This window comes from Populus trichocarpa, chromosome 14 (genome assembly GCF_000002775.5).
Source record: "Populus trichocarpa isolate Nisqually-1 chromosome 14, P.trichocarpa_v4.1, whole genome shotgun sequence".
Taxonomy (NCBI): Eukaryota; Viridiplantae; Streptophyta; class Magnoliopsida; order Malpighiales; family Salicaceae; genus Populus; species Populus trichocarpa.
This window is the reverse complement of record NC_037298.2, coordinates 908,261-933,764: the sequence shown is the minus strand read 5'-3', so window position 1 is coordinate 933,764 and position 25,504 is coordinate 908,261. Positions and strand designations below refer to the sequence as shown.

Genomic DNA, 25,504 nt, shown 5'->3' with positions numbered 1-25,504 from the left:
AAGCAATTAGAAGCGAATGGTCAGAGAAGTGATGCTTGTTTTAAATGGATTAATTCTTGTAATATGCTTGGAATCTCATTTGGTATAATTTTTTGGTAACCTAGACATGTATAAAAAGAATTTTATTTATTGTGATAGAAAATTAAGACATCTTGGTTTTTAAAGGGTTATTAAACTAACTCGATGTGATTTAGTAAATTAACTCGGGATATAGTTTGTGCCAAGTTAAAAAAAAAGATGGGAGTTAACTTTATCAAACATGAGTGATCAGTCAAAATTAAATTTGATTATTATTTTATTTAAAAAAAATAAAAAAATAAAATTTTAGTTTTTAAAAAAATATATTAAAACAATGTTATTTTGAATTGATTATAGTTAACCCAGCTAACCTAGACTAAATTTTTCAACTGAATCCCGAGTTTTATATGCCCGGCTAACAACTTTGTTAGAAAGCCGTGAAACTCTTTATATGTGTTTAATAAAAAAAAAAAAAAAAAAAGGTTCAATCACTTTCATAAGATCCTTGCTGCGTTGGCGTAATCAGTTGCATCAAATTGCTGTGGGAGTAGAAAATATCATAAATACATGATCCTCGTGATCAATATGAAGCTAAGTAGGGCTATAATAGTATAATACTACTGGATGGATGGATAATTATAATTAGTGAACCATCTACATGATTCCCCTTTGATATATAACCGGATTATTATTAAGAATCAATTTAGATTGTATTCCAAAGAAATTGTAATTAATTTATCGAGAGAAAAGATCATGGTTTGAAGATTGAATTTATTCTAGGGCCCTGTTTGTTTTTACGTTTTAAAAGTGTTTTTGAAAAAAATTTATTTATTTTATTTTTTTTGCTTCAAATTAATATTTTTTGGTGTTTTTAGATCATTTTAATGCATTGATTTTAAAAATAATTTTTTTTAAAAAAAATATTATTTTAATATATTTCTAAATAAAAAACACTTTAAAAAACAACAGCAACCACACTTACAAACAAATTATTAATTTGAAACAAAGGTAGGCTCAAATAAAAAAACATTTTTTATTTTGTAACAAGCAGATGAAAGTAATATTATTTTATAATATTTTTTAAAAAAATCAAAATGTTTATTAATTAAATTTTATTGAATCAACTCATATTTTTTATTGAACCTACCAAATTGGTCCAGGCTTTACAATAGTTCTTAGGAGGTAACCATCGCTGCCCTAATACTGTTTGGTTTGGTGAGAAAAGGATAGGAGAGGGTAAGTAAAGGTAAGGTACGGAAGGGGAAGTAAAGGTGGGATATTAACCATATTTTTTATCTGAATATAAATGAAAGAAAATGAAAATTATAAACCCCGTATTTGTTTGGCCAGAGAAAGAAATGTAAGGTTTAATTTTGTGATTACTAAAATATGAGCTATAATATACCTTAATAAATTAATAGTCTCAATTAAATAATATTTTTGTTCGATCCAACTAAATAATATTTAATTAATAAATAAATTTTTATGTTCCCAAATCCCCCCGCAAACCCTCTCATTCCCTTCCCTCTCTTGAAAAGTACTTGCTAAATAAAGTTTTAGGGTTCAAGTATGGAAAAATTGTTGACTTTATGAATTGTGAGGGTTCAAGCCCCTCTAGACTCTCTAATTGCTTATTTTATCCTCTCGTTTTCTTATCAATAACTGGCCATAAAAAATCTATTAAGCATATATTAAGGTATATATTAGACAGCATTAAAAAGAAAAAAAGAAAGAAAGAAAAAAGGGTGAAAAGTTAAGATAGACTTGAAAGGCCGGTCACGGGACGGAAATGACTTTCACGTTATCGTCAAGACAATACGACAACGGAGAAAAACGTTTTGAGAGATATAAACAAGAACAACGACGCTTTGTTTGCTAGCAGCCTGTGCTGCCTACTTTGGCCCACTAATTAATTGCCAAATAATGACAGGAAACATATAGTTAGCTCCAACATCATTTTCAACCCAAAATTGATTTTCTGACCTGTTTTGGTACCTCACTTGTCTTCGGGTCTAATCCGGTTCGAAGTTGGAGTCACGAGTCAGCTAAATCAACTCACAAATGGACCTGTTTATTTAGTAAATAGTATTGTTTTGATTATTCAAAATAAACAAATATTATTTTTGAAAAAAAATATAATCATATGAGATTATATGGATTTCCATTTCAATTATACAAGTGACTTGTAAAAAAAAAAGATAATCCTACAAAAAAAATATTGATCTGAAAATATTAAAAAAAAAAAATTGTAAAAAAAAGGTCTACATGACGGTTTGTAAGCTGTGTCCTAGTACGTTCAAAATGTCAAGGCTAGCTTGCCATTGGAAATTTTTTGCTTCGTCATTTTTTGTACTCTCTCTAGAAGGAGCCCGTGTATCAAATTTCAAAGAAAACAAATCCACGCGCTCTCTCTAGAAGGAACCCGTGTATCAAATTTCGAAGAAAACAAATCCACGCGCTTTAGGGACCACAAATAACGTTAAATCCACGCGCTTTAGATAACTTGAACGACGAGGCAGAAACTTCTTACAGATACGATGTATTATCTCCTGGAAAGATACACATAAATTGTGTTTAGTTAGTATGAGGATAGATTTGTGATTCGTCATGTATAATATTTTTTTATTTTAAAATATTTTTTTAATTTTTTACATCAACACAATATCAAAACCATAAAAAAAATTTAAAAAATATCAATTTTATTTTATTTTCAAACCAAAAACACTTTTAAAAAACAAATAAAACAACAATAAAAATGCTCCCAAACACTCATAAAGAATGGATAAACATAAAAACAGGAACATGTTTGACTAAGGAATGAAATTAAAAATATAAAAATAAACATATTTATTTTAGAATAGAAAAGATATATCAAAATAAATTTATTCTTTTTGGAATTATATATATATATATATATATATATATATATATATATATATATGGACATGTATTTTCTATCCCAGTCATTAATAATTAATATATCATTATCTACTTCAACTGCATCTCTTATCCCAGCCATTAATATATCTTAGTATATCTTTTTCTATTTTTAATTATATCTTTTAGTTCTATCACAAGAAAATAACCTAACATTATTATAGAATTATTTTTGTTATGTATAATAGCTGCAACGTACACAGTCTTAAGGTATGTTTGTTTTTGCATTTCAAAAATAGTTTTGAAAAAATTTGAAATTTTTTTATTTACTTTAAATTAATATTTTTTGATATTTTTAGATCATTTTGATGTGTTAATTTTAAAAATAATTTTTTAAAAATAAAAAAATTATTATTTTAATATATTTTTAAATAAAAATATAAAAAACAATCATTATCACACTTTTAAATAAAAAATAAAAAATAAAAAAGTGCCGTTGTATCATCATCGCAAGTCCAGTTTTACATGTGATGTCTATTGCGAAAAGCTGACCGACGAGGATATAAATTAAAAATAAATTAGAAAACGAAAATTCTTAAACGAAAGAGAAAAAATAGTTTACGAGGAAGCCATTTTGGCACCGCATCTCTACGGTTTGAATCTCACAGTAGCTTCTAGCAAATGGCGTATGCTTTTCCGGAGACCAATCATAGTTTATGCCATCCTAGGGCTCATAGCAGTATCACTGCATAGATATTCCGTACTGTGACGCAGGTTTATTATTTTTTTATTGTAGAAAAAATATCAAGTTCTGATTATTGACTCAAAATCAGAAAAAAAAAAATAAAAAAAAAAAGTAAAAGAGAGTTAGAGTCAAACTTGGAAATCTATTGAATTCATCACCCCAAACATGATATCAAAATAATTTTATAAAAAAAATAAAAAAACAAAAAATATCAATTTCTAAAAAACTTATTAAAAAAACAATTTTTTCAGATATTGCTTCAAATTAAATGCAAAATGATAAAATTAATAAATTTAATTTAATTAAAAAATAAATTTTCTTTTAAAGAAGCAAAATTGAAAACAATTCTTAATTTAATAACTATTCTAAATAATAAAATTGCAACAAAGAAAATGATGAAATTGAAAAAAATCTTTTATTTCATAAAATATTCTAAATTTTAAAAACTATAATAAAAAGAATGGGGATGAAATCTTAACCATAAAAAACTTTAGGGGCTAATTTTTTTTTTTTAATTCCAACACGAAAATCAAGTAGAAAAGAGAGGAAAAAAAATAAAAAGGCACATCCGCCGCACTGATCATCATAGTGCTACACGCATCGCTGATATGTGAAAGTGATGCCAAGATGCTTTGCAAGTCGCCTTGGAATCATGGTTTTGGTCACCGGACGACGCAACACATGCCGCCCAAAGATGGCTGACACTATTCACTCAATTTGTTTTTTAATTTATTTATTTATCAAATTACCCTATCATTTTCAAGAACACTCAATAACTACCAAATGACCATATGTAAATGACAAAAAGCTCCTAAATCAAGACAATTGTTTTAAGGGTAATAAAATTACTTAGCTTGTTTAAAAATTAAATCAAAGACTAAAAAATCCCTTCATCATTAAATAATCACACTGTGCAAAGAAGATGCAAAATATCATCTAGCCTCTTCCTTTCAAATAACAAGCAATGTAACCCATAAAAAATAACATTATACCTCTAAATCCAATGCATGCTATTTTGCCCATCAAGAGAGAAAATCAGCAGTGAAAAGCTTATGACTTTAGTATAGAGTGTAAATAATAAACTAGTCTAGAAAAGGGAGGCTGTGGGTTCAGTTCCTCGTGATAGGTTAAAGAAAACGAATTAAGTCAATCATACAAATAATACTTCACTCTAAATTGGATTATGTTTCATATGATTTTTATAAATCATTTTAAGATTGCTTCTTTTTTTTTTAATTTCAACTTAAAAAATTAAAGATTTATAAGTATAATTGTCAAGAAATAACTCTAACTTGATTAAGAAATTTGTTACAGAACTAAAGCAAAATTTTGATTTAATGAAAGTTCAGAATTTTGAACTTTTAACTTATGAATTATAACTTATACTACATTCCGAGTCATTTTTATCAATCATGTTTTTAACATTTTAATTCATTTTTATCATAAATTATTTATGAAAAACAATTTTTAAATTACAACTTAAAAGTTAAAAATCATAATTCAAAAATCATGCTAAATTAACTCTTAATACGTTGAACTACTTGCTAATTGCTAGCAAAAACAAAAGCATTACAATCTCAATGACTAAGAACATATTTATAGTGAAGACAACCGTCATAGATTGTTCCTTTTACACTCCCAAGCCAGAGTTCTGCTGCTGCATGTAACAGAGGATTAAATTGCACATTCCACCAAAAGGTCAGTTCCCAGTTTTCATTATGTACACCATGCATGGATGATAGTGGAGGGAGGAGGAAGTGAACGTCCTGGACCTGTGTTTTATGTATCTCCTGTCAGTAAACAAAAGAATTGTAGCTTAGCCACTGATAAACCTGAAGCACCTGTGACAGCAGCCAAAAACTTTCTATAAGAAACAGTCACAAGCGAGATAAAATTGGGACTGATAAATTCAATATGCAGATAATTATCTCACCAAACTAGGTTTTCAGATGTCATTGCCAAAATTTTCATCATCCTTCATGTACTTCTCTTGCACTGCTGCAACTGTGGATTGCTTGGTCAAGGAAAAATGCTCATTCTATGTCAATAATTTACTGATTACTGAGGCCATAACAAAAACTTATGAATTATTGATGCGACCAGATCATAGTTAACGATAAAATATGAAAATTTCCTAAGAACTATTAAAATAGAGAAGCACAATTATATACATAATGAATATGCATGGAATTTACTTGAGCCTACAAGTTGATACGCTTCAGTAAAAATTAATGATATAAACAAGGCAGGTCACTAACACTTAATAGAAAGCACAATTAAACAAGAATAACAATACCCATGTCACAAAACTGCATCTAATACAATAAACATTAACAACAATAAGGATATCTGTAGTAATCCCAATCAACAGGGCGAACTGCAATCTTGCTGAATTCAACTGCACTGGATTCCACGCCAGCAAAGATGTACCCATTGGTCCTGTCTATCAACTTCACAAGATTCCCTACACTCTCTTTGTCCTGAAAAGAAGTGTCCAAATAAGAACACGCTATGAGCATTTCATACGGACTTCAAGTAGTGGAGAGAAATTGCCATGCCTGAATGTCTAAAGTTGTAAAATCGACAAGACTGAAGTCTTGTACTACATCACACAACTCCTTTGTAAGCTTCCTGCAACAAGAAGTTTTAACAGCTTGCATTAACAACTAAACAGGTATTTACACCAATATGATTATCAGAAGTGACAGTATTCTCCTGTCAATGGTGCGGTAGTTTATAGACCTTCAAATAGCCTAACATAGATTGATGATCTCACAGACTAGGGTCTGAGATTAGGAACAATTATTCCAACAAAGCACCATTTTATGTATTTTAACACATGGCCATATGTCGAATCAAACTCTTTGATGGGTATTATCTTATGTTTAAAATAAATACCACCAACAGAATCACACACTATTTTCCACAATGTCGAAGATTATGAAAATCTAAGTAGACAAAAAAGCAAAAGGGTAGGATTGCTGGCAAGGTAAAACTCACACATTCAATGCACCAAGCATAAGTGGTTTGAATAATTCAGGAAATGGATTCTAGAAATATAGACCTGTACTTAGCAGCACGAGGATCCTGATCAAGTTGGTCCTGCAAATATGATAAGTCTTGCACGTCTGTATAGAAATCGAGGTTAAACGCTGCAGCACATTAAAAGACATACAATCAATGCTTACAACTTTTTGTTAAAATAACATAATTCAAAAAACAGGAAAGAAAGAAAAGAGCCACACCTAGCTTGCCATAGCTCTCAATTAGATCAATCTTAGACAAGACATTGATATGTGGGAGTTCCAGATGAAGCATTGTTGATAGTGACAAAAGCAATGCGCTGACATATTTTCCAGGATCACTGCAAAGATGGGCATCAACTAAATGCACGGCAGTCAACTACATAAGATGAGAAATTCAATTATAGTATCAAGATCACATGGAGCGGTTAACAAATTAAAATAATATGAAAGCCTTGTAAATTAAAGCATACCCTAAGGCTCAACTTCTTAATGAGTTTCATGATAACATTCTTGGCATTCGAATGGAGAAAAAATAATTCCACCTGGCCCGGAAAATCAAAAAGAAGGTAGTGATCTGCAACAGAGTCAACATTTTCAACACTGTAACTAGACCAAACATGTCCTAAACAAGGTTCAACTAGTGGGTTTTAAAACCTCAAAGTTAAAACATGTCCTAAACAAAGCAAAGCATAAAAAACAGAACGGCTGACGCCTATAATGTACTGCATTAACCTTTCAACAGAGGTTCCAATTTGGATTGCAACCAGTCAATATTCTTCTCCAAATAATCCATGCAATAAACAAGACCTGGTAAAAAAAGCAAATGATATCAGCATTAAGCAATTACTAGCAGAAATTAATGACAAAGGGTGTGAAATAAATAAGCAGGCTGACCTCCATTGGGACCAAGGGAATGCTCGTTCATTACATCACTTAGTTTGATAAGATCTTCAATGTTAACAGCACAATCATACCTGTAAAGGAAAATAGCAATGACCAAGTATTTCTAAAACAGAAAGAAATATTGTAAATGGGTTTTCAAAGAAAGAAAGATTACGGCAATGCATCGTTTGCTGGATCCAAATTGATAACAGCAACCTTCCTGCATAAAGTTATTAACATGAAGAAAACACTATTATTAACATCACCGTTTCTTTTCTAGCGATTGGAAAATTGAACGCAAAAACTACCTTCCGATGAGGCTTAAGAATTGAGACATGCCATTGCAGTAGGTGGTTTTGCCTGATCCCGGTGGACCAATCACCACTTGCCCAAACGCCATTCTTTTTATTTATTTTGTGCTTATTTACTCGGAGGACAGGAAGATGGGGTTAAGGAGTATAAGGATTTCGTTGCTCCTCTGGGGTTAGGGTTTTAGCTTGAAAATTACCTTACTCGGGGGACAGGAAGATGGGATTAGAGAGGAAGGATTTCGTTCCTTCTGGGGGGTTAGGGTTTTATCTTGAAAATTACCAAAGAAAGGTCTTTTTCAAAAATAAAATAAAATATGGGCAATATGTATAAATAATCAAAAGAACGGGGCATTCCGAGAATCGAACTCGGGACCTCTCGCACCCAAAGCGAGAATCATACCACTAGACCAAATGCCCATTTGTGAAGCATCTCAAAGACTTAATATTAGATATTTGGAACCTACAGTTCAATTGAGATTTTCGGTAACAACAAGGACGAAAGAAGAATCAAATTATAAGAGAAATTTTCCCTAATAATAATTACAAAGTTAGTTGATAATCCTGAAAATACAAATCTAAAATAAACTAGTGCAACTTGTTTGCAAATTACAAATACAGGTAATGAGGATTTTTAACCAAGGCTGCATGGGTCCCCGAACCAACCTGGACCTTGGTTTAAGCTTTAGATCAAAGTGGTCCACCTGATTATTTAGGGCACACGGTGATTAGACATGAGAATTATTCGATAAGTATTCACATGGGAATTATTCTGTGAGGACCAAGCTTAACTGGATGTCATATGATTCGTGAATCGTGAGTGCATGTGAGTGCACTCAACGACTCTTTTCTAAATAGATAGTTGGGACCAAGTTAAAATCTTTAGCCCACTTTTTACCCGTTGGCAGCACAGTGTGAAGGCGGGCTTCTATCATTTCGGCTTGGTGGGACGAGGAGTTGAAGCAGAGCTTGGGGAAGAAGACTGCGGGGGCATCCATGCATTTTGGGATTGCGTGGCATGGGAAGTCCCTTTTATGACTCGACACCCATAAATTTAAATCTAGATCATAGTTATAAATTCAGTCCAATAAATTTCGAAATGTTTTTGAAAAAAAAAAATAAACTGAAATCTAAGTTCAGATAAAACTCCAATACCCAACTAGGTTTTATAACTATATCTTAAACTCTTGTTTTTATTGTTTTAAACTTGTTTGTTTTTTCATTTTAAATTGTTTTTGAAAAAACTTAAAAAAAATTATTTCAAATTATTTTTTTAATATTTTTATATTGGTTTGATTTATAATATAAAAATTAATTTTAAAAAATAAAAAATAAATATTAATTTAATATATTTTTAAGTAAAAAAATATTTTAAAAATATCACAATATCAAACAGATTTTTAAAATTTTGTTACCATGAGAAATTCTCACGGTTTGTGATAATTATTATATTACATGTAATTTTTCAAGTTTTTGTTATGGTGCACATTTTTTTAAATCAAATGATGGACCTAGCCAGAACAACCTATACATTAATTATTTAACAGCATTTTTATTAGCGTAACGTGGTTACGACAGATATTTGTACAGGATTTTTTCTTCAGGCCTACCTTATTCAGAAGCTCAGACATTCGCAGACGATATAATAGAGGGATTAAAATGTGAGATGCAAGAAATCCAGCTAGATATTTGATAGTGAAGTGCTGGCGTGGGAAAGCCTTGGGAGTTGGAAGGTGGGACCCTCTAATTCTACAAAGCAAATACCTTCTAGTTTCTTCTTCTAAAGGGGGGAAAGGAGAAGGTTTGAGTTAAATCCTTAAAGAAGAGTAGCGGAAAATATATATAAAAAAATTATATTGTTGGTGTTTTTTTATTTTAAAAAATAGTACAAAATTTGCTAAGAAAATTATGTAATAATTTTAAAATATGTTTTTCAAAACTTAATATAAATCCCAGTTTTCTAGATGGAAAATATTGTATTTGAATAGAAGTTTCTAGGTTTTTTTTTTTTCAAACCCCAATTTCTTAAAAGAGTGAGATATTATTCTAATTTTAAACCATTCAAAAAAAATAATTATAATTTCTTCTTTCAAGGGTAAAAAAGAGAAGGTTTAAGTTCAATTCTTATAAAACTTTTATTAAAATATTAAAAAATATTTTTAAATAATTTTGATATGTTAATATCAAAAATAATTTTTTAAAAATAAAAAAATATTATTTAAAAAAAAAATATCTACACCTACACGTTTCTTTTGAACTTGAGGATCGTGCTTTAACAAGAGTGCAAAGCCATTAGCACACCCTTTTGTTTTCCCTGTTGGGTCAATTGTCAATAGCGCTGGAAAATCAAGCAAAATAGGCTCCTGAATTCTTAAATCAATTTGAATTTTCAGCATGCGACAAAGTTGTATGCTACCGTGCAGGATCGGTCCAAGACTCCAGCTTTCATGGTCCCCTCTCCTTTAGCTTTCAAATTTAAAACGGAGAGCCAAACCCTAATCCTGTGGCTCATATCGGCAAGACAGCAAGGATATTTGTAGGATAATATTAGCAGGGAAGAAGTCCAACTATTACATCATCCATCCATCCATCCATCCATCTAACAAATAATTAAAGGTCATCTAAGTGGGTTGGTGCATGTATATACTATACTACTTCGTGCCTCGTTGAATTTGCATTTTACATTTTTTATAATGCAGCAAGTCTACTGTTGAACAGTTTATGACAGCCCACATACACCCTTGCTTGTGCATTTTAACCACATTAATAACACCAGATCCCTTCTTTTTTCTTTTTTTTTATTAACATGGATTTCCGGGTCATCTTATACGCATCTCAACTAATCTATATGCATCTCAACTAATCTCACGAGCCCTGAAATTAACGACCATGCAAGTCTCCAGGAATTCTGAGGTTTGTGGGACTCGAATTGATGATCTCTTGAGGACAAACTTAGAATCTGACCAGTTGAGTTACACCTCTTAGAGTTAGATCCCTTGGTTTTTTAGTTTATAGTAAATTGATGCAGAAAATTATTTTTGATATATTCTAGAATTCGGTAGCTTATTAAAACTATTTAAAAAATAATTTATAAATTATTTAAATGGGTGCTAAACTAATCTATCTAATTAAGATCAACTTAAATTAAAATTTGAAAACCTAACTAGAAAAGAAATATGAAAATAACTAGAAAGAATAAGAAAAATCCCAAGCAACAATTTCTAAGCTTAATTTAAACATGAAAATGATCTCGACCCATCATAGAATTGAGTTTATGAAACTTTTTAAGAAAATATGAGTCTGATCCAATAATAAAATTAATAATTACACATGTTTTTGTGATAAATTTCTTACATTAATTAATGCATATCAATACGGCTCATGAATTATTTGCTAAATATTGCCATTTGGCTATTATGCCTTTGACATCACAAACAATAAAGGAAAATCTCGACAAGACATTTCACCAAATGAGGGTAAACATTTGGAGAAAATCCAACCACACCACCAAAACAAAGTTAGGATTTCAGATTTTCACCGGTTTATTCACGAGTGTTAAGAGTACAGGCAAAAAATTAAAAAATTAAAAAATCTATAGACAGCGGTAGTTAGGTGCTTCAAAGTTGGACAAAATGATTGCCAATTGCCACTAACTTCAATTATACAACACTGCTTTTGGTCTCAGCAGCATCCTGCAGCCCACTACACCTGTTCATCATTTCTCTTCCTCATCTTCCCCTCATCACTACTCTTCCACACTAGTCCCTAAACAGAAACAAAACAAAGGGAGGAGATAGAAGCATAGAGACTAAAGTTGCATCTGGGTGAGAATTCTGAAGCCATGGCATTTGCAGGAACAACCCAGAAGTGTATGGCATGTGACAAGACTGTCTATCTTGTCGACAAGTTAACAGCCGATAACCGTGCGTACCATAAGGCTTGCTTCCGATGCCATCATTGCAAAGGAACCCTCAAGGTAAGCTGTAAGAATTTTGATAAGAGATCAAAAACTTGGTAGATCCATGTATTTTAGCAAATGTTAATTAAGTTGGATGCCTAGTTGTTTCTACTAAATACAGATTGAGCTCCATGTATTACCAGCATTTCTGTAGCTTCTTGGTTCTAGTTTTGTCCTCCCGGTCTTAGCTATCCACCCTTCATAATTGCATACCGACCTCGACTTGTCCTGTATCATGGATGACTGGATTATCATGTTAATGTTCAAATTCAAACCCCTGCAATATTATGAGCAGTGCGATATCACCTTTTAGATACCAAAACCCTGCAGAAATTAACAGTGCCAAAAATAGATCAGCCAACAATTCTAAATTCAATTCACTGAAGCGAACATTTCAGGTGGAGGAGCTCCTTATAGGGTACAGTGAACTGATTTTTCTACTGTTCTGAAGTGACATGATTTCTTTCAGCTGTTCTTCTTTTGATGCATTCTCACTGATCTGTCCACTGTTAAGCGAAGTCAGCAGTTCTTATTGAGAGAGAGATGGTTGAAGATAATCAATCAAGTTGTAGTTCTTATATGCAATCTGTTGACAGATGTTTCTATTTGCAGCTTGGCAACTACAATTCCTTTGAAGGGGTTCTCTACTGCAGGCCACATTTTGATCAACTGTTCAAAAGAACTGGCAGTCTTGACAAAAGCTTTGAGGGTAAAAGATAAAGAAAATCTTTTAGGAAGCCAGTGTTGCATAAGTTCTTCATTTCCCTTTCGAATTCAAACTGATTTACTCGCATTTAACTTCCTTTGCAGGGACACCAAAAATTGTAAAGCCAGAGAAACCTGTTGATGGTGAGGTAATTTCTTTTGCCTATATTCCTGACATTTAGATGCTTTCTATGGCTTACAATTGAGTTTCTACCACCTCTCTTTGGTTTTGAACATGATTTGTCTTGAACAGAAACCTGTGTCAACTAAAGTCTCGACCATGTTCGCTGGAACCAGAGAAAAGTGTTTCGGCTGCAAGAACACTGTCTATCCAACTGAGAAGGTAAAGATTGCCACATTTCAAAAATACCCAACTCACAAAACGAGCAGACGCAACTTATTTCCATGTTCTATACTTTTCTTTTTCTTAATCATCATGTACTAAAATTTTCCGTTAAAAGGTTTCGGTGAATGGAACTCCTTACCACAAAAGCTGCTTCAAATGCATCCACGGAGGATGTACAATTAGCCCATCAAACTACATTGCACATGAAGGTCGCCTCTACTGCAAACACCACCACAACCAACTTATCAAGGAAAAGGGAAACTTGAGCCAACTTGAGGGTGATATTGAGAAGGACTCCATGAACAACAAAACTAATGGAAGAGAAGTTGCTGCCGAGTCATAATCTGCTGAACGATACATGTTCATCCTGCATTTTCCTGCCTTATGATGTTGCTGTCACCCTCATGGTTCACACTTTCCCTGCAGTCCAAATGTCTTTATGCTTATGAGCTAGATTAAAATCATGATATTTCATATTTCTCATTGAAGTGTGTGAGCTTTTTTTTGTTGTTGTATTTGGATTTTGTTATGCTATTATGGATGCTCGCATGAGATGAGAAGACTTGTATGGTTATAGTATGTGATATGGTGAGCTAAACTCGTGTAATTTGTGGATTCTTATTGCTATCTATTGACTTCCAATAGATGCCGATGATCATCATTATTTGACCCTCTAGAGTCTCTTAGTTATCGCTGGTTTTTGTCCATTTAGATGCAAGGTTCCCAAGTCAGGCTGGACTTGACTGAACACCCGCATTTATGCATGTCTCATCACTTGAATTTAGGGGGCAAAGCAAAGACAATTCAGTATAACTGCTAGCAAAGACAACGCTATCAAGCTTATAATTTGGCAAAGCTGGATTTGAGCACACAACTACAATTATGCTGTATCATCATATGCCACAAGATAATATTCCAACTTCCTGTCCTCACAAATTCCCTTCAGTGAGAAGCAGGAGAGAATGTGAAGAGTGCTGTGAGAAAAGCATTCGTATCTCCATCATCTTCCAAGCAATATGGCAGGAAACAAATTGAAAGATGGCGGAATGCAGGGACGGAAGACAATTGGTCATACCACAATCACCGCAACCATAAAGAAATCAAAATTAGGCTAACCAGCAACACCAAATTGGGTCAAGTTTCCCATTCAACTTGAACTTCGATTCCAAAATTGAAGTTTTATCTAATGGCAAATCTTTTACTTGACAAGGCCACAAATAATGGATTGGTGCTTTCGTTGAAACATGGCATTGTTATTTCCTTTCGAACGGCAATGCATAGCAACAAACTGCGCCGTTGTAGTGCTCCCTTACATTCGTAGAAAGCATAGAATTATTTTGCATAGTTATCAGACATGGTCTAGCTTGGATCGTGTGTTTGTTAAGTCAATTCATAGGTTAGCAGTTCAACTCGGCTCTAACCCAGAAAATATAATTTTAATTTAAAAAAAAAACTTAAAAAACATTATTTTAGACAAAATAAAAAAAATATGAAAGTTAACCTACCGAATCACCCACTTTACCAGGTCAACTCTTCTCGGAACATCTCTTAATTAGAGACTAGTTCCAGTTGTAAGAGATGGTGCTTCATATTTTAATATGCTTTTTTTTGTGTTTTTTGGTACATTAACGTTTGAATATGCTATAAATTCACACTCAAAACAGAACACAAGGGAATCCTATTCCCAACAAAGAGCTACATGTCGCTAGTGTATGACCTTAACCTTCTCAAATCCTTGCTCTCACCGTCAAAGGAAGATGAAGTCCCTCCACGTGTCCAGTGCTTTGAATCACGACGCTTCAATTTGCCATCGCTGCCGTTGAAAATCTGATCCAACAATCCCTGGACTGCCTCAGGTTTAACATATGATTTAGATGGCAAAGCACTTGAATAAGCATTCAAGAACTCAATGTAAGCAGGAACCACTAGCTTCACAGTGGCTTCTTTGATCTGCTCTCTCAGATCAACATCATGAATTGTGTAAGACCCTGATCTATGCCTATGTGAAACCTCGCTAACGCCCTTCAAGAAACCTTCCATTTTCTCTCTGATCAAAGCCCTCGTATCCTCATTGTCACTTTTGTTTTCTCTTTTCAATTCTTCCTTGTCAAGCAATCTCACAAGAGGTTTCCAAGCTTGCCTTTGATACATGTAAGCTGATTCCTCGGCAACAACCTTGTAATTCATTTTCAAGTACTGCTCTCCCAATAGCTTCCCAAGTTCTGTGTTTCTTGTTCTCATGTAAATGTACCAATATGTGTTCATGGCAAATACTTGGGGCAGGATTCTGTCCTTGTAACGCAGTTTTTTCGATTCGACATTCCTTTGAAGTGCCTCCATGATGTTGGCAATTGCATCTCTGAGTAAGTTCTCTTCAGGTTCGGGTTTCGATAAAATTCCAGCTTTCCATATTTTTTCTGTGAGGAGAACTTTGGCCATAGGTGCACTATAAGTTTCTGAGGCAAGGTATTTAAGATAGTTAATGGCATATCTTACAAGTTTTGGGACTGAACCATCTTGTGGTGGAGGGAAACCATCTGAATTGCCTTCAATTTGGAGACCAAACTCCCAAAACACTTTGCTTGAAGAATGGACGAGGAGTTTTTCTAGTTCCCTAAATCTTGTACATATATCAGCACCAGCTTCGCCTTCAAAAATCTCAGAGAACTCCGTTTTAAGCTTTTCTAAGGAGTCAAACATGTCTAAGAGCTTAAAAAGCTTCTGGGGCTCTTTATTGCTCCTTGCAACACCTTCTCCAAATCGAAAGAAGACTGCCATGATTTTATCTGCAATCTTGACAAAGCATTCTAGCCAGACAGCTCCATCCAAAATCCCTCCCAGGATTTGGTTTGAAAGCTTCTTTTCGGACACAAATACTGTTCTCAATGCAAGTTCAAAATGTTGAATCCAAAGGCTTATCGCTGTCTCTAAAGTCCCCCACTCCATTTCATCAATTTCTTCAGGAGTGTATGTCTTCAAATAATCTGGGTTTAGCCGCATCAATGCTTTCGCTGCTCTTACATATCTCACCTATCGAAGAAGAAGAAATATATAAGACTTCAGTTGCTAGATCTTTAGCAATTTGCGTTATATATTAAAACCGTGATATCTTATGAATGATTTATTAAAACATCGAATTGTTTGAATTTGATGTGTTCGAGTTAGAAGTAAGCATGGCTTCATATTTCTCTGCTATGCTTTCTAGAGGTCAGCAAACTTTTTAAGAAAAGAAGTTTATTCGTCACATACCTTGACGTAGATATCCTTTTTAAGAAAAGAAGTTTATTCGTCACATACCTTGACGTAGATATCAATGCATATGTCCAGGCAATCATTGGCGGCTAGAGTTTCTGAAATTCGTCTGAGGACTTCAATATCCAGCTCTGTTCCCAGATCAGAATCAGCCATGTCAAGTTTATTACCCCCCTGGGATTCATCAATATTATGGTGCTTCAGTTTCTGCAGTATGCTCTCATGCTCATCTTGCAAATGGAGTAAAGCCTCGTCAAGCAACCCATCAAACTTCATTGCATCAATCTCTGTCTCGTAAAGAATCTTGAGTGTGACCAAAGTCTCTCTTAATCTATACGCCCTGTACTGATCCGTGGCTTTGGTCCTGCTCAAGAATTCCACCACCTCTTGCAGCTTTTGAATCACTGGCTCACCATCTTCACTAATTGTGTTTATGACTGCATTTAGCTTATCAACACAATCAACAAGTTTAAGCAAGAGCTTTAGCCGTTTCTTGGGATTTTTATCTGCAGATAATTGGGAGGAAACCTCGAGGAGCTTCTGTTGGAGAGACTCACAGAGCTTGAAGCTGTCCAGGAGGGCAAGGGCGGGAGAGACAGCTCTATTGATTCTGGTTTCAAGGGCTTTTGCAGCCATGGCCAAAGAATGCAAAGGAGCTACTCTTCTTGAGGATGTTGAGAGACTTTCATCTATAACATCGAACTTTTTATCTATTTTTTCTAAGGTATCTTCGATCTTGGAAGAGGCTTGAAGCAGTGTTTTCAAATCAGAACATGCTAAATTCAGCTCGGATATCAATGAATCCTCTTCATGGAGTGCCATTAATGAGCTTGATATTCACAGACAGAGAAAAAGACAAGTGGTTACTAGTTTATAGTATGCTGGGATGGGAGGTTCTCTGGGCTATTTGATCAATGACAAAGCATAAAGGGAGTAACGAAGAGGACGAACAGTGATTAATTTGGAGAGTAGCTCTCGATGCTACCTAAATAAAAACTGGCATAAGCTGATGGGAAGCTGACAAATGGAGAGAAGTAAAACTAGGAATATACAGCCGGTGTGCTTTTGAATCCCCGCCAGCTGTTGACTCGACATTATTCTGCACCCATGGCTATTGAAAGCTTGTTTTGTGAACACACCTGTTTGCAGCTTTTGGGACACTCTCACGGGTAACGGGCTAATAGACAAGTGTTACGGTTATTGGTTAACAAGAAAAGAGAATAGTTCTTTGTAGAACACACCAACATCGCAGTCAAATACTATAAAAAAACAAGTTTTTATTTGTGCTTACCAGTTCCGAAAATGTGTTTCTGTAGTTATTAAACATGGTTACAGAAATTTTTAAGATTTTTTTTTTATAATGATTTTATTTTGAACAAAAATAATAGATTCAGGTGAACTTATGATCCGGAAAGATAACTATGATCCACCAACATAATTCTCTTTTTTGGATGAAGACTCGTACCGCGGTCTGATAATTATATTTAATTTAGTTTTGACAACATGCGTAATGAAATCATGATATCCTTCACAATCATCCTAGTTTCTGTGTTATATCAGCAGCTAACCTTGTTGCTGTCCCAGATAGAGCCATGGAGGAAAGAAACCAACTTCCTTCATCAGTTACAGCTTGGCTCCAGGGATGGCAATGGGCCAGGCATGAAGCGACTACATTCTTTCTGCCCTCTTACCAATCGAAGGCAACACCTGGAAATTTGCCAACAAATCACCCAGATGCCATCATCATCAAAGTTGGCATTCTTAATATTACGAATAGTTAGTAGTTGCAACCATTGCAAAACCGGGGCCTTGGATCATGAATCAGAAGGTTGATTTAAAATATAAAAAGAGTTAATGGTTTGAAGTCAAGTTCAGATCGGATTAAAGAATCAACTCTTATTTTTAACAAGATTAATTAAGTTTTTTTCTTTATTTAACTCTGACTAGTCTACATTTGGATCATGAATCAGAAGGTTGATTTAAAATATAAAAAGAGTTGATGATTTGAAGTCAAGTTCAGATCGGATTAAAGAATCAACTCTTATTTTTAACAAGATTAATTAAGTTTTTTTCTTTTTTTAACTTTTTAACTCTGACTAATCTACATTTTAGTTCGGCCACGTCTCAAGTCGACTTCCCAAGCCCTTTCGGGTTCTATTACTATAATTACAATTAGGGGTGAAACCTCAGATTAGGTTGGAGGGGCGAATAAGAAAATAATTGATTATTTGGGAGCCAAACATCAGGATGAATATTGTGAATTTTTAAAAATATTATATTATATTATAACATATACTAAAACAAACGCATCAGACATTGTATAGTGCAGTTAATATTAAAACGCTAATTTTTTTTTTGATGTTTTTATTGGGTTTTTTTTTGTGTTTTTTTTTAATGAATTTTTTTTGTTTAATTTAGTTTTTAATGTTAATTTTTTTATTTATTTAGTTATCAGACTTTCATGACACGGATCCCGAGCTTGACGGTTTAACCTGGTTTGACGAGTTAACCCGAATTTTTTTTTTTTGCTTTTTTTCTTTTTAATAAATTTTTTTCGTTTGGTTTAGTTTGTTAATGTTAAATTTCTTTCTATTTAATTATCAAACTTTCATGACACTTATCCCGGGCTTGACGGGTTAACCCAGTTAATTCATATATTTTTTTTCTTCATTAGTTTTTTTCTTCCTGTTGGTTTTTTTTCTTTGTTTTTTTCTATTTAATTAATATATTTAATTATCACAGTTTTATGACACAATCTTACAGTCAGACCCACATCCAAGACTCTTGGGTTTGGTGTTGCAACCAGACTCACTTAAACTTGAGTCATGTAAGTTTAATATTATTATTAATATTATAAATATTATTCCTGGATCAAGCGTTGCAGCTAGACCCAAGGCTCTTGAGTATATCTTTGCAGAAAGACCTAACACTCTTAGATCTTAGCCTTTTTTAATATTTTTTATGCAAGAAAAAAAATTAACCCATGGGATATGTCTTTGTTTTTGTTTTTTTTAAGCCTTTTACTGTGGACTGCACAGTGCAGTCCACAGTGAAAAAACTGATACCTTTAATTTCTTTTTTTGTCTTTTATCTTTGTTTTTTTTGTTTTTTAATTATTTTTTTTAATTTACTTTCATAATATTAAATTTTTTTTGTTTAATTATCAGACTTTCATGATACGAATCTCTGGTTTAACAGGTTAACCCAATTGATTCAGATTTTTTTTCTTTTTTTCATTAGTTTTTTTCTTCCTGTAGGTTTTTTTCTCTTTGTTTTTTTCTTTTTAATTAATCTTTTTTTTTTAATTTAGTTCATTAATATTAAATCTTTTTTCTATTTAGTTATCACACTTTCATGATACGAATCTCAGGTTTGACAGGTTAACCTAGTTGATTCAGATTTTTTTTTCTTTTTCCTCACTAGTTTTTTTCTTCCAGTTTAATCTTTTAATATTGTATACAATCCACAGTGAGCTGACGCCTTTAATTTTTTTTTTGTTTTTTTTTCTTTTTATGCTTTTCACTTTGGACTGCATAGTGCAGTCCACGGTGAAAAGGCTGATGCTTTTTTTAATTAATTTTTTTATTTAGTTTGTTGATATTAAATTTTTTTCTATTTAGTTATCAGACTTTCATAACACGGATCTCAGGTTTTTTTTGCTTTTTTTATTTTTTATTTTTAATTAATATTTTTTCTATTTAATTTAGTTCATTAATATTAATTTTTTTTCTATTTAGTTATGGGCTGATGCTTTTAGTTTTTTTTCTTTTTTGCTGTTTTTATGCCTTTAACTATGGACTGCACAGTGCGGTGAAAAGATTGATGCCTTTTGTTTGTTTTTTTTCCTTTTTAATTAATTTTTTTGTTTAATTTAGTTTGTTAATGTTTAATTTTTTTCTATTTAGTTATCAAACTTTCACGACAAGGATCTCGAGTTTGACAAGTTAACCTGGTTTGACGGGTTAGCCCAGTTAATTCTGGGATAACCCGTCATTTTTTTTTCTATTTAGTTATCAAACTTTCAAGACACAAATCCAAGATTTGACGGGTTAACCTGATTTGAAGGGTTAACCTAGTTAATTTAGATTTTTTTCCTTTTTCTTAATTAGTTTTTTTTTCCTGTTGTTTTTTTTTTTAGTTAATCTATTTAATTATCATATATTTTTTTAATTAATCTATTTAACTATCATACTTTTATGACACGACCTTGCAACCAGACCTACAATCTATATCCAAGATTATTAGGTCTGATATTGCATCCAGACCTATTTAAACTTAGGTTAGACAAATTTAATGTTATTATTAATGTTATAAATATTACTCTTGCATCAGATGTTGCAGCTAAACCTAAAACACTTCGGTATAACTTTGTAAAAACACCTAATATTTTTAGATCTTAACTTTTATTAATATTTTTTATGCGAAAAAAAAATTAACCCATCACATTGAGTTTAATGCAGAGCTGGTTATGTATCTAGTTTAATGCAGAGAATGTGATGTTATTTTGAACACAATCTTTAATGATAAACATAGATTATATATATATATATATATATATATATATATATATATAATTGTATTTTTTAACATGATGGGGGCATCATAGCGGTTTTGTGTTAATTGAAATTTTTTTTTAATGTGTTATTATAAAAATATCATAATAAGAAAATAGAAACAAAATTATATTATTAGTATTGGAATTATATATATATATATATATCAGCAAGAAAAAAAATTTCAAAGAAATAAAAAAAAGTTCAAAAAGTTATCATAAATTAAAAAAATATAATTTTACTACTTATCATTGAAAAAATTTATAAAATTACCTTTTCTATTGTGTTTTACCGTTTTTTTTATATATTATATAATCTTTCCAGCACTAGTCACAAAACCAGTTTTTATTTGTACTTTCAAAACTCTCTTTTAACCATGGATAATATGATCTAATTCGAATTTTCTAACCCACCTTCACCTTCTCCAGCTCCTCCAACTCTGGCTCCACCTCCTTCTACTCCTGATTTGGCTCCACATTCAGTTACATCTCAAGTAATAGCTCCAAATCAAACGCCAGTTTATGAATCCACCTCAAACCCAGCTATCATAGTTCCTACCATTAGTCTCATGTCTAATCCTATGCTGCATTGGATAGGGTCAAGGACCCAAGCCGTGGCAGTAAGAGTTGGACATTGCTCTGAAGCCACAGTCGATCAAGAGCAAGAGGTAAGCACTGCTGTTGTTAGGGATGCTGTACCAGTGAGTGCAATTCCACCTGCAGCTTCAGGAATGCATCCTTCCCACCAGGACTCCAAGAGACCAAGACCAGATCTGCACCCTGTTTCAGAACAGTCTCTGGGTGTTGACTTTGGTTCTAGTTCAGCCAAAAAGAGGAGGAAGAACAAGAAAAAGGCTAACAAAGAAGCTGATACCCAGTAAGTTTTAATATCTTTTTCTGCGCTTGCTGCTGTGATCTTTTGCTTGTGATGGATCATATGTTGAATTCTTCTTCTGAATTTGCATGTTAATGTGTTTTCTAAATGCTTTATGGGTTTGACAATTTAGTGAATAAACCAACTTCCATAATTCATCTTTACACGATCAATCTGTGCAGTTTGCTAAGAACAAATCTTCTGGAAGCAAACCCGAAGATAATGTTGATACAAAAGGATCACCTTCCATCTCTGAAATTTTGTTTTTCTGGAAGTAAACTGATTTTTTGTAGGGGAATGTACTTCTATTAAACTTACAAGGCTGATTTATTTCAGTTTATCATTTCATTCATATTGAATGAACACCTTTGTACTTTCATTCATTTCTTTGAAGCTCGTTTTTGTGCAACATGCAGGTTTCCTACTGATGCAATTCCTCTGAATCAAGCATCACCTTGTTCTGTAGCCAATGAATTCCTCTATGGGTATAGGTGTATATACTAAAACTCGTTATTTGTTGTAAAATAAGATTAGGCATGAGACTAATGGTAGGAATTATGGTAGCTGGGTTTGGGGTCGGTTTATAAACTTGTGTTGGGTTTGGGGTCGGGTCAGGAACTGACATCTGATTTGGAGCTATTACTTGAGATGTAACTGGATGTAACTGGATGTGAAGCCAAATCAGGAGTAGTTCAAGAAAGTGGAGCGAGAGTAGGAGAAGGAGCTCGAGAAAGTGAAAATGGGTTAGAAAGTTTGGATTAGGTTGTATTATCTATGATTAAAAGGATGGTTTTGAAAGTAAAAATAAAAGCTGGTTTTGTGATTGGCGCTGAGAGATTATACAATATATAAAAAAAAATAGTAAAACACCATAGAAAAGGTAATTTTATAATTTTTTTCAATGATAAGTAGTATAATTATATTTTTTTAATTCATGATAATTTTTTGAACTTTTTTTTATTTCTTTGAATTTTTTTTATCTTGCTGATATATATAATTTCAATACTAATAATATAATTTTGTTTATATTTTATTATTATGATATTTTTATAATAACACATTAAATTTTTTTCCAATTAACACAAAACCGCTATGATGCCCCCATCATATTAAAAATACAATTTTGTATGTATATTTTGAACATGTAAAAAAAAATACATGAAACAACTAAAATTAAAAATATAACAAAATAAACATATATATATATATATATATATATATATATATATATATATATATATTAGGGGTGAGCAAAAAAACCGGAAAACCGATTAAACCGAGAAAACCGAAAAAAAAATAACCGAAAAAACCGAACCGAAAAAAAAAACCAATCAAACCGATTAAATTTTTGAAAAAACTGGCCGGTTTGGTTTCGGTTTTATAACCAAAAAAACTGAACCGAATCGAAACCGACAAAAAACCGAAAAAAAAACCGAGCCAAACCAAAAAAACCGAGTCAAACCGGTTTGAACCGGTTTTTGCCCTAAAAAACCGAACCGAACAGAAACCGGTCGGTTTGACCCGGTTTCGGTTCGGTTTCGGTTTTTTTTTTAAAAAAAAAATTCAGTTTAATTATTTTTTTATAAAAACCGAACCAAAAAAAAATAATATATACACACACAATCTATGTTTATCATTAAAGATTGTGTTCAAAATAACATCACATTCTCTGCATTAAATATTTTAAAACTTGCTCAACTAGAGACTCGTCGTCATCCTAAATCTATGCAGTGAATCTAAAGTCTAAAAAAACATATCTTTCTGAATATTATCAATGCATAGTATGATCATTTTGGTAAAGAAGAAGTCAGGACGCAGATCCTAGAGGGTACGAAGGTCGGTAGGGCACCACCTATCGCTCAACTCGCAGTCCTACCTACCCCATTAAGGTAATGTTCTCCTACTGCCGCTGCTTGGGGAAATGACACTTGTATATATTTACTATGTTCTGAAACATTAATGAGTGGTTTGAAATCGAACTACTTTGTTGGCTGGCTCGCTCTCCAAGTAAAAAGATCTTTCCCCTACGCACACATAATCATCACTCGTCAGTGCATAAAAGAATCAAAGATTCGTCAACAATGGCCGTACGATCTCATCAGTACTCTGTCCATAAAAATATCGCAGTTGATGCAGGCGTATCTGTGCTAAGAGAAAACCCGGGTGAAAAGCCTAGACGGCACAGGAGCTGGTAGTAGAGAACGTACGTTTACATCAGGGTTCAGAGACAGATAGATACCAGTTAAGCGCAGGGATCAAGAAGGAGCAAAACCACGGGAAAATGGCAATTATTTGCTGAACCCCGTTTATATCTATATAGTTTACGTTTGTTTTTGGAAAAGTGTTTTTTGCAAAATCATTTTTAATTTTCTTTTCTGTTTGTTGTTTGTTAGTAAAAAAATTATATTATCCGGTCAATAAAATATAATTTATTATTAAAAAAAATTTAGTTTAATTTCTAAAAAAATATTTTTTTTTATTTTGAGCAGAAAACACTTTTCAGAAATTATAAAATTTTTTAAAATATCATATTATTTGTTGATTATGTCAAATTTGGTCCTCAAACTTTTGATTGCTATATATTTTATTTGAATTTTTTTTAATTTTATCCCTTAAAATTTAATTTAATTTGATTTTATATTAACTGTGACCATTATTTTTATGATTGTTATTTATTTTTCTCTTATATTTTTTTAATTGAAATTTTTATATCTATCAAATTTAGTTCTTATTCTTTTGATTTTGACTTATTTTATTTAAAATAATTTATGAAATTTTAATTATTATTATTTTAATTTCATCATCTTTCAATTTTTTTATCTGTTAGATTTGATATCTATTATCTTGATTATTATTTATTTTATTTAAAATAATTTATAAATTAGATTTTTTTCAATTCTATTCTTATTCAACCTTTTAATTTATAAGATTTATTCCTTATTATTTTAATAAACTTAAAAAAAAAAACATTAATAAGTTATTTTTCAGCTCATTTTCCATAACATAACCAAATACTGAAAAGTGTTTTCCAACTTATTTTTCATTACATTACCAAATATAAAAAAAATAATTTACTTTTCTGAAATTCATTTTTCAAATAAACTATTTTTCAAAATAAAATTATTTTCCTACAAACAAGCAAGGCTTATATATGATATGCTTTGAATCCGACAGAGCACGCACATGTATGTGCGAGTCTTTCATACTGCCTTGTGTGGTACTGGTTAAAGATTAAAAAAAAAATTTCATATGTATTTTAGGAATTGTTTTATATATATTTTATATGTTAATATTAAAAATTAAAAAATATTAATATTTTCTTAATTAATTTTTTTTTATAAAAATATCTTGTTCTTAAATATGTGATTCATATATATTTTTTTTGTTCTTGTTTATTTTAATGTTTCTGTGATCTAGTTTTATAAAATAAAGTTTTAAATTATAGTGGAAAGATAAGATTAAAAAAAACAATACCACAATATAAAACATTAAAAAAAATGAAGGATATAATTATTTATGTATATATTTTTTGATCAAATACAAGCGACAACTTTTATATTCAAAAAATAAATTCTTCAAGCTAGAAAATGTATTGATAGTGTTTTTATCTTTTGTATCAAAAAGATTTTTATTCAATCTAAAACTAAGCATAAATAAAATTATCTAATACTTTTTTAATGAGCAATGACCTTTTTTTATAAAATTTACAATTAAAATTAGGTAATTTTTTAGGATCATGATTTCACCAAGAATTTAATCAATTAGAATTTAATACAATACGTTCATAAAAGTTAGCTGTGATGATACAACTAAATTTTTTTACTGAAAATATAATTTAGTTTTGATTAATAAAATGATTAGTTTACATATGATACTTGTAATGAAATAGAAAACAAATAGTTATTTGACCCCACTTCGTTGCGGGTCAAATAATTTTTTTTCAATAAAAACAATTAAATAT

The 25,504-nt window shown here is 31.8% G+C and overlaps 4 protein-coding genes and 1 non-coding gene across 6 annotated transcripts; 2 read left to right on the top strand and 3 right to left on the bottom strand.

The window, feature by feature from the left end:
- Window positions 1-5,126: 5,126 nt before the first annotated feature.
- On the bottom strand, window positions 5,127-8,164 carry LOC7497326 (GPN-loop GTPase QQT1). Of its 2 annotated transcripts, none has more exons than XM_024584597.2 (11): window positions 7,857-8,164; window positions 7,724-7,768; window positions 7,561-7,640; window positions 7,399-7,473; window positions 7,137-7,240; window positions 6,886-7,042; window positions 6,705-6,792; window positions 6,199-6,271; window positions 5,990-6,120; window positions 5,574-5,646; window positions 5,127-5,430 (listed from the first exon to the last, which is right to left on the bottom strand). In XM_024584597.2, the coding sequence occupies exons 1-10, from the start codon at window positions 7,946-7,948 to the stop codon at window positions 5,586-5,588; spliced, it is 906 nt and encodes a 301-aa protein (XP_024440365.1). In that variant the 5' UTR covers window positions 7,949-8,164; the 3' UTR covers window positions 5,127-5,430; window positions 5,574-5,585. The 2 variants fall into 2 exon arrangements, with proteins under 2 accessions (XP_024440365.1, XP_002320027.1); XM_002319991.4 differs by having other exon boundaries at window positions 5,127-5,481; window positions 7,857-8,163.
- A 40-nt stretch (window positions 8,165-8,204) lies between these two features.
- TRNAP-UGG (transfer RNA proline (anticodon UGG)) lies at window positions 8,205-8,276 on the bottom strand. The gene has a single exon. It is a non-coding gene; the product is annotated as a tRNA-Pro (tRNA).
- Window positions 8,277-11,386: 3,110 nt separating this feature from the next.
- LOC7488864 (LIM domain-containing protein WLIM1) lies at window positions 11,387-13,532 on the top strand. The gene is made up of 5 exons (XM_002320651.4): window positions 11,387-11,832; window positions 12,427-12,523; window positions 12,625-12,668; window positions 12,773-12,862; window positions 12,981-13,532. Exons 1-5 carry the CDS (start codon window positions 11,698-11,700, stop codon window positions 13,206-13,208), a joined length of 594 nt encoding a protein of 197 aa, XP_002320687.1. The 5' UTR covers window positions 11,387-11,697; the 3' UTR covers window positions 13,209-13,532.
- Window positions 13,533-14,282: 750 nt separating this feature from the next.
- On the bottom strand, window positions 14,283-17,369 carry LOC7497325 (exocyst complex component EXO70I). The gene is made up of 2 exons (XM_002319990.4): window positions 16,163-17,369; window positions 14,283-15,895 (listed from the first exon to the last, which is right to left on the bottom strand). Exons 1-2 carry the CDS (start codon window positions 16,937-16,939, stop codon window positions 14,561-14,563), a joined length of 2,112 nt encoding a protein of 703 aa, XP_002320026.3. The 5' UTR covers window positions 16,940-17,369; the 3' UTR covers window positions 14,283-14,560.
- A 3,687-nt stretch (window positions 17,370-21,056) lies between these two features.
- LOC7488863 (uncharacterized) lies at window positions 21,057-22,368 on the top strand. Its single transcript, XM_002320650.3, has 2 exons — window positions 21,057-21,546; window positions 21,960-22,368. The coding sequence occupies exons 1-2, from the start codon at window positions 21,239-21,241 to the stop codon at window positions 22,045-22,047; spliced, it is 396 nt and encodes a 131-aa protein (XP_002320686.1). The 5' UTR covers window positions 21,057-21,238; the 3' UTR covers window positions 22,048-22,368.
- The last annotated feature ends 3,136 nt before the right edge of the window (window positions 22,369-25,504 follow it).

Excerpts from the sequence above, each read along its gene's own strand:
- LOC7497326 (XM_024584597.2), bottom strand. The coding sequence starts at position 7,948 with ATGGCGTTTGGGCAAGTGGTGATTGGTCCACCGGGATCAGGCAAAACC. Across the intron at positions 7,474-7,560 it reads TTCCCTTGGTCCCAATGGAG|GTCTTGTTTATTGCATGGAT; the intron begins GTCAGCCTGCTT and ends TTTTTTTACCAG. Across the intron at positions 7,241-7,398 it reads ATTGGAACCTCTGTTGAAAG|ATCACTACCTTCTTTTTGAT; the intron begins GTTAATGCAGTA and ends ACTCTGTTGCAG.
- LOC7488864 (XM_002320651.4), top strand. The coding sequence starts at position 11,698 with ATGGCATTTGCAGGAACAACCCAGAAGTGTATGGCATGTGACAAGACT. Across the intron at positions 12,524-12,624 it reads TCTTGACAAAAGCTTTGAGG|GGACACCAAAAATTGTAAAG; the intron begins GTAAAAGATAAA and ends CTTCCTTTGCAG. Across the intron at positions 12,863-12,980 it reads CTGTCTATCCAACTGAGAAG|GTTTCGGTGAATGGAACTCC; the intron begins GTAAAGATTGCC and ends TTCCGTTAAAAG.
- LOC7497325 (XM_002319990.4), bottom strand. The coding sequence starts at position 16,939 with ATGGCACTCCATGAAGAGGATTCATTGATATCCGAGCTGAATTTAGCA. Across the intron at positions 15,896-16,162 it reads GCATTGATATCTACGTCAAG|GTGAGATATGTAAGAGCAGC; the intron begins GTATGTGACGAA and ends CTTCTTCGATAG.
- LOC7488863 (XM_002320650.3), top strand. The coding sequence starts at position 21,239 with ATGTCTAATCCTATGCTGCATTGGATAGGGTCAAGGACCCAAGCCGTG. Across the intron at positions 21,547-21,959 it reads AACAAAGAAGCTGATACCCA|GTTTCCTACTGATGCAATTC; the intron begins GTAAGTTTTAAT and ends TGCAACATGCAG.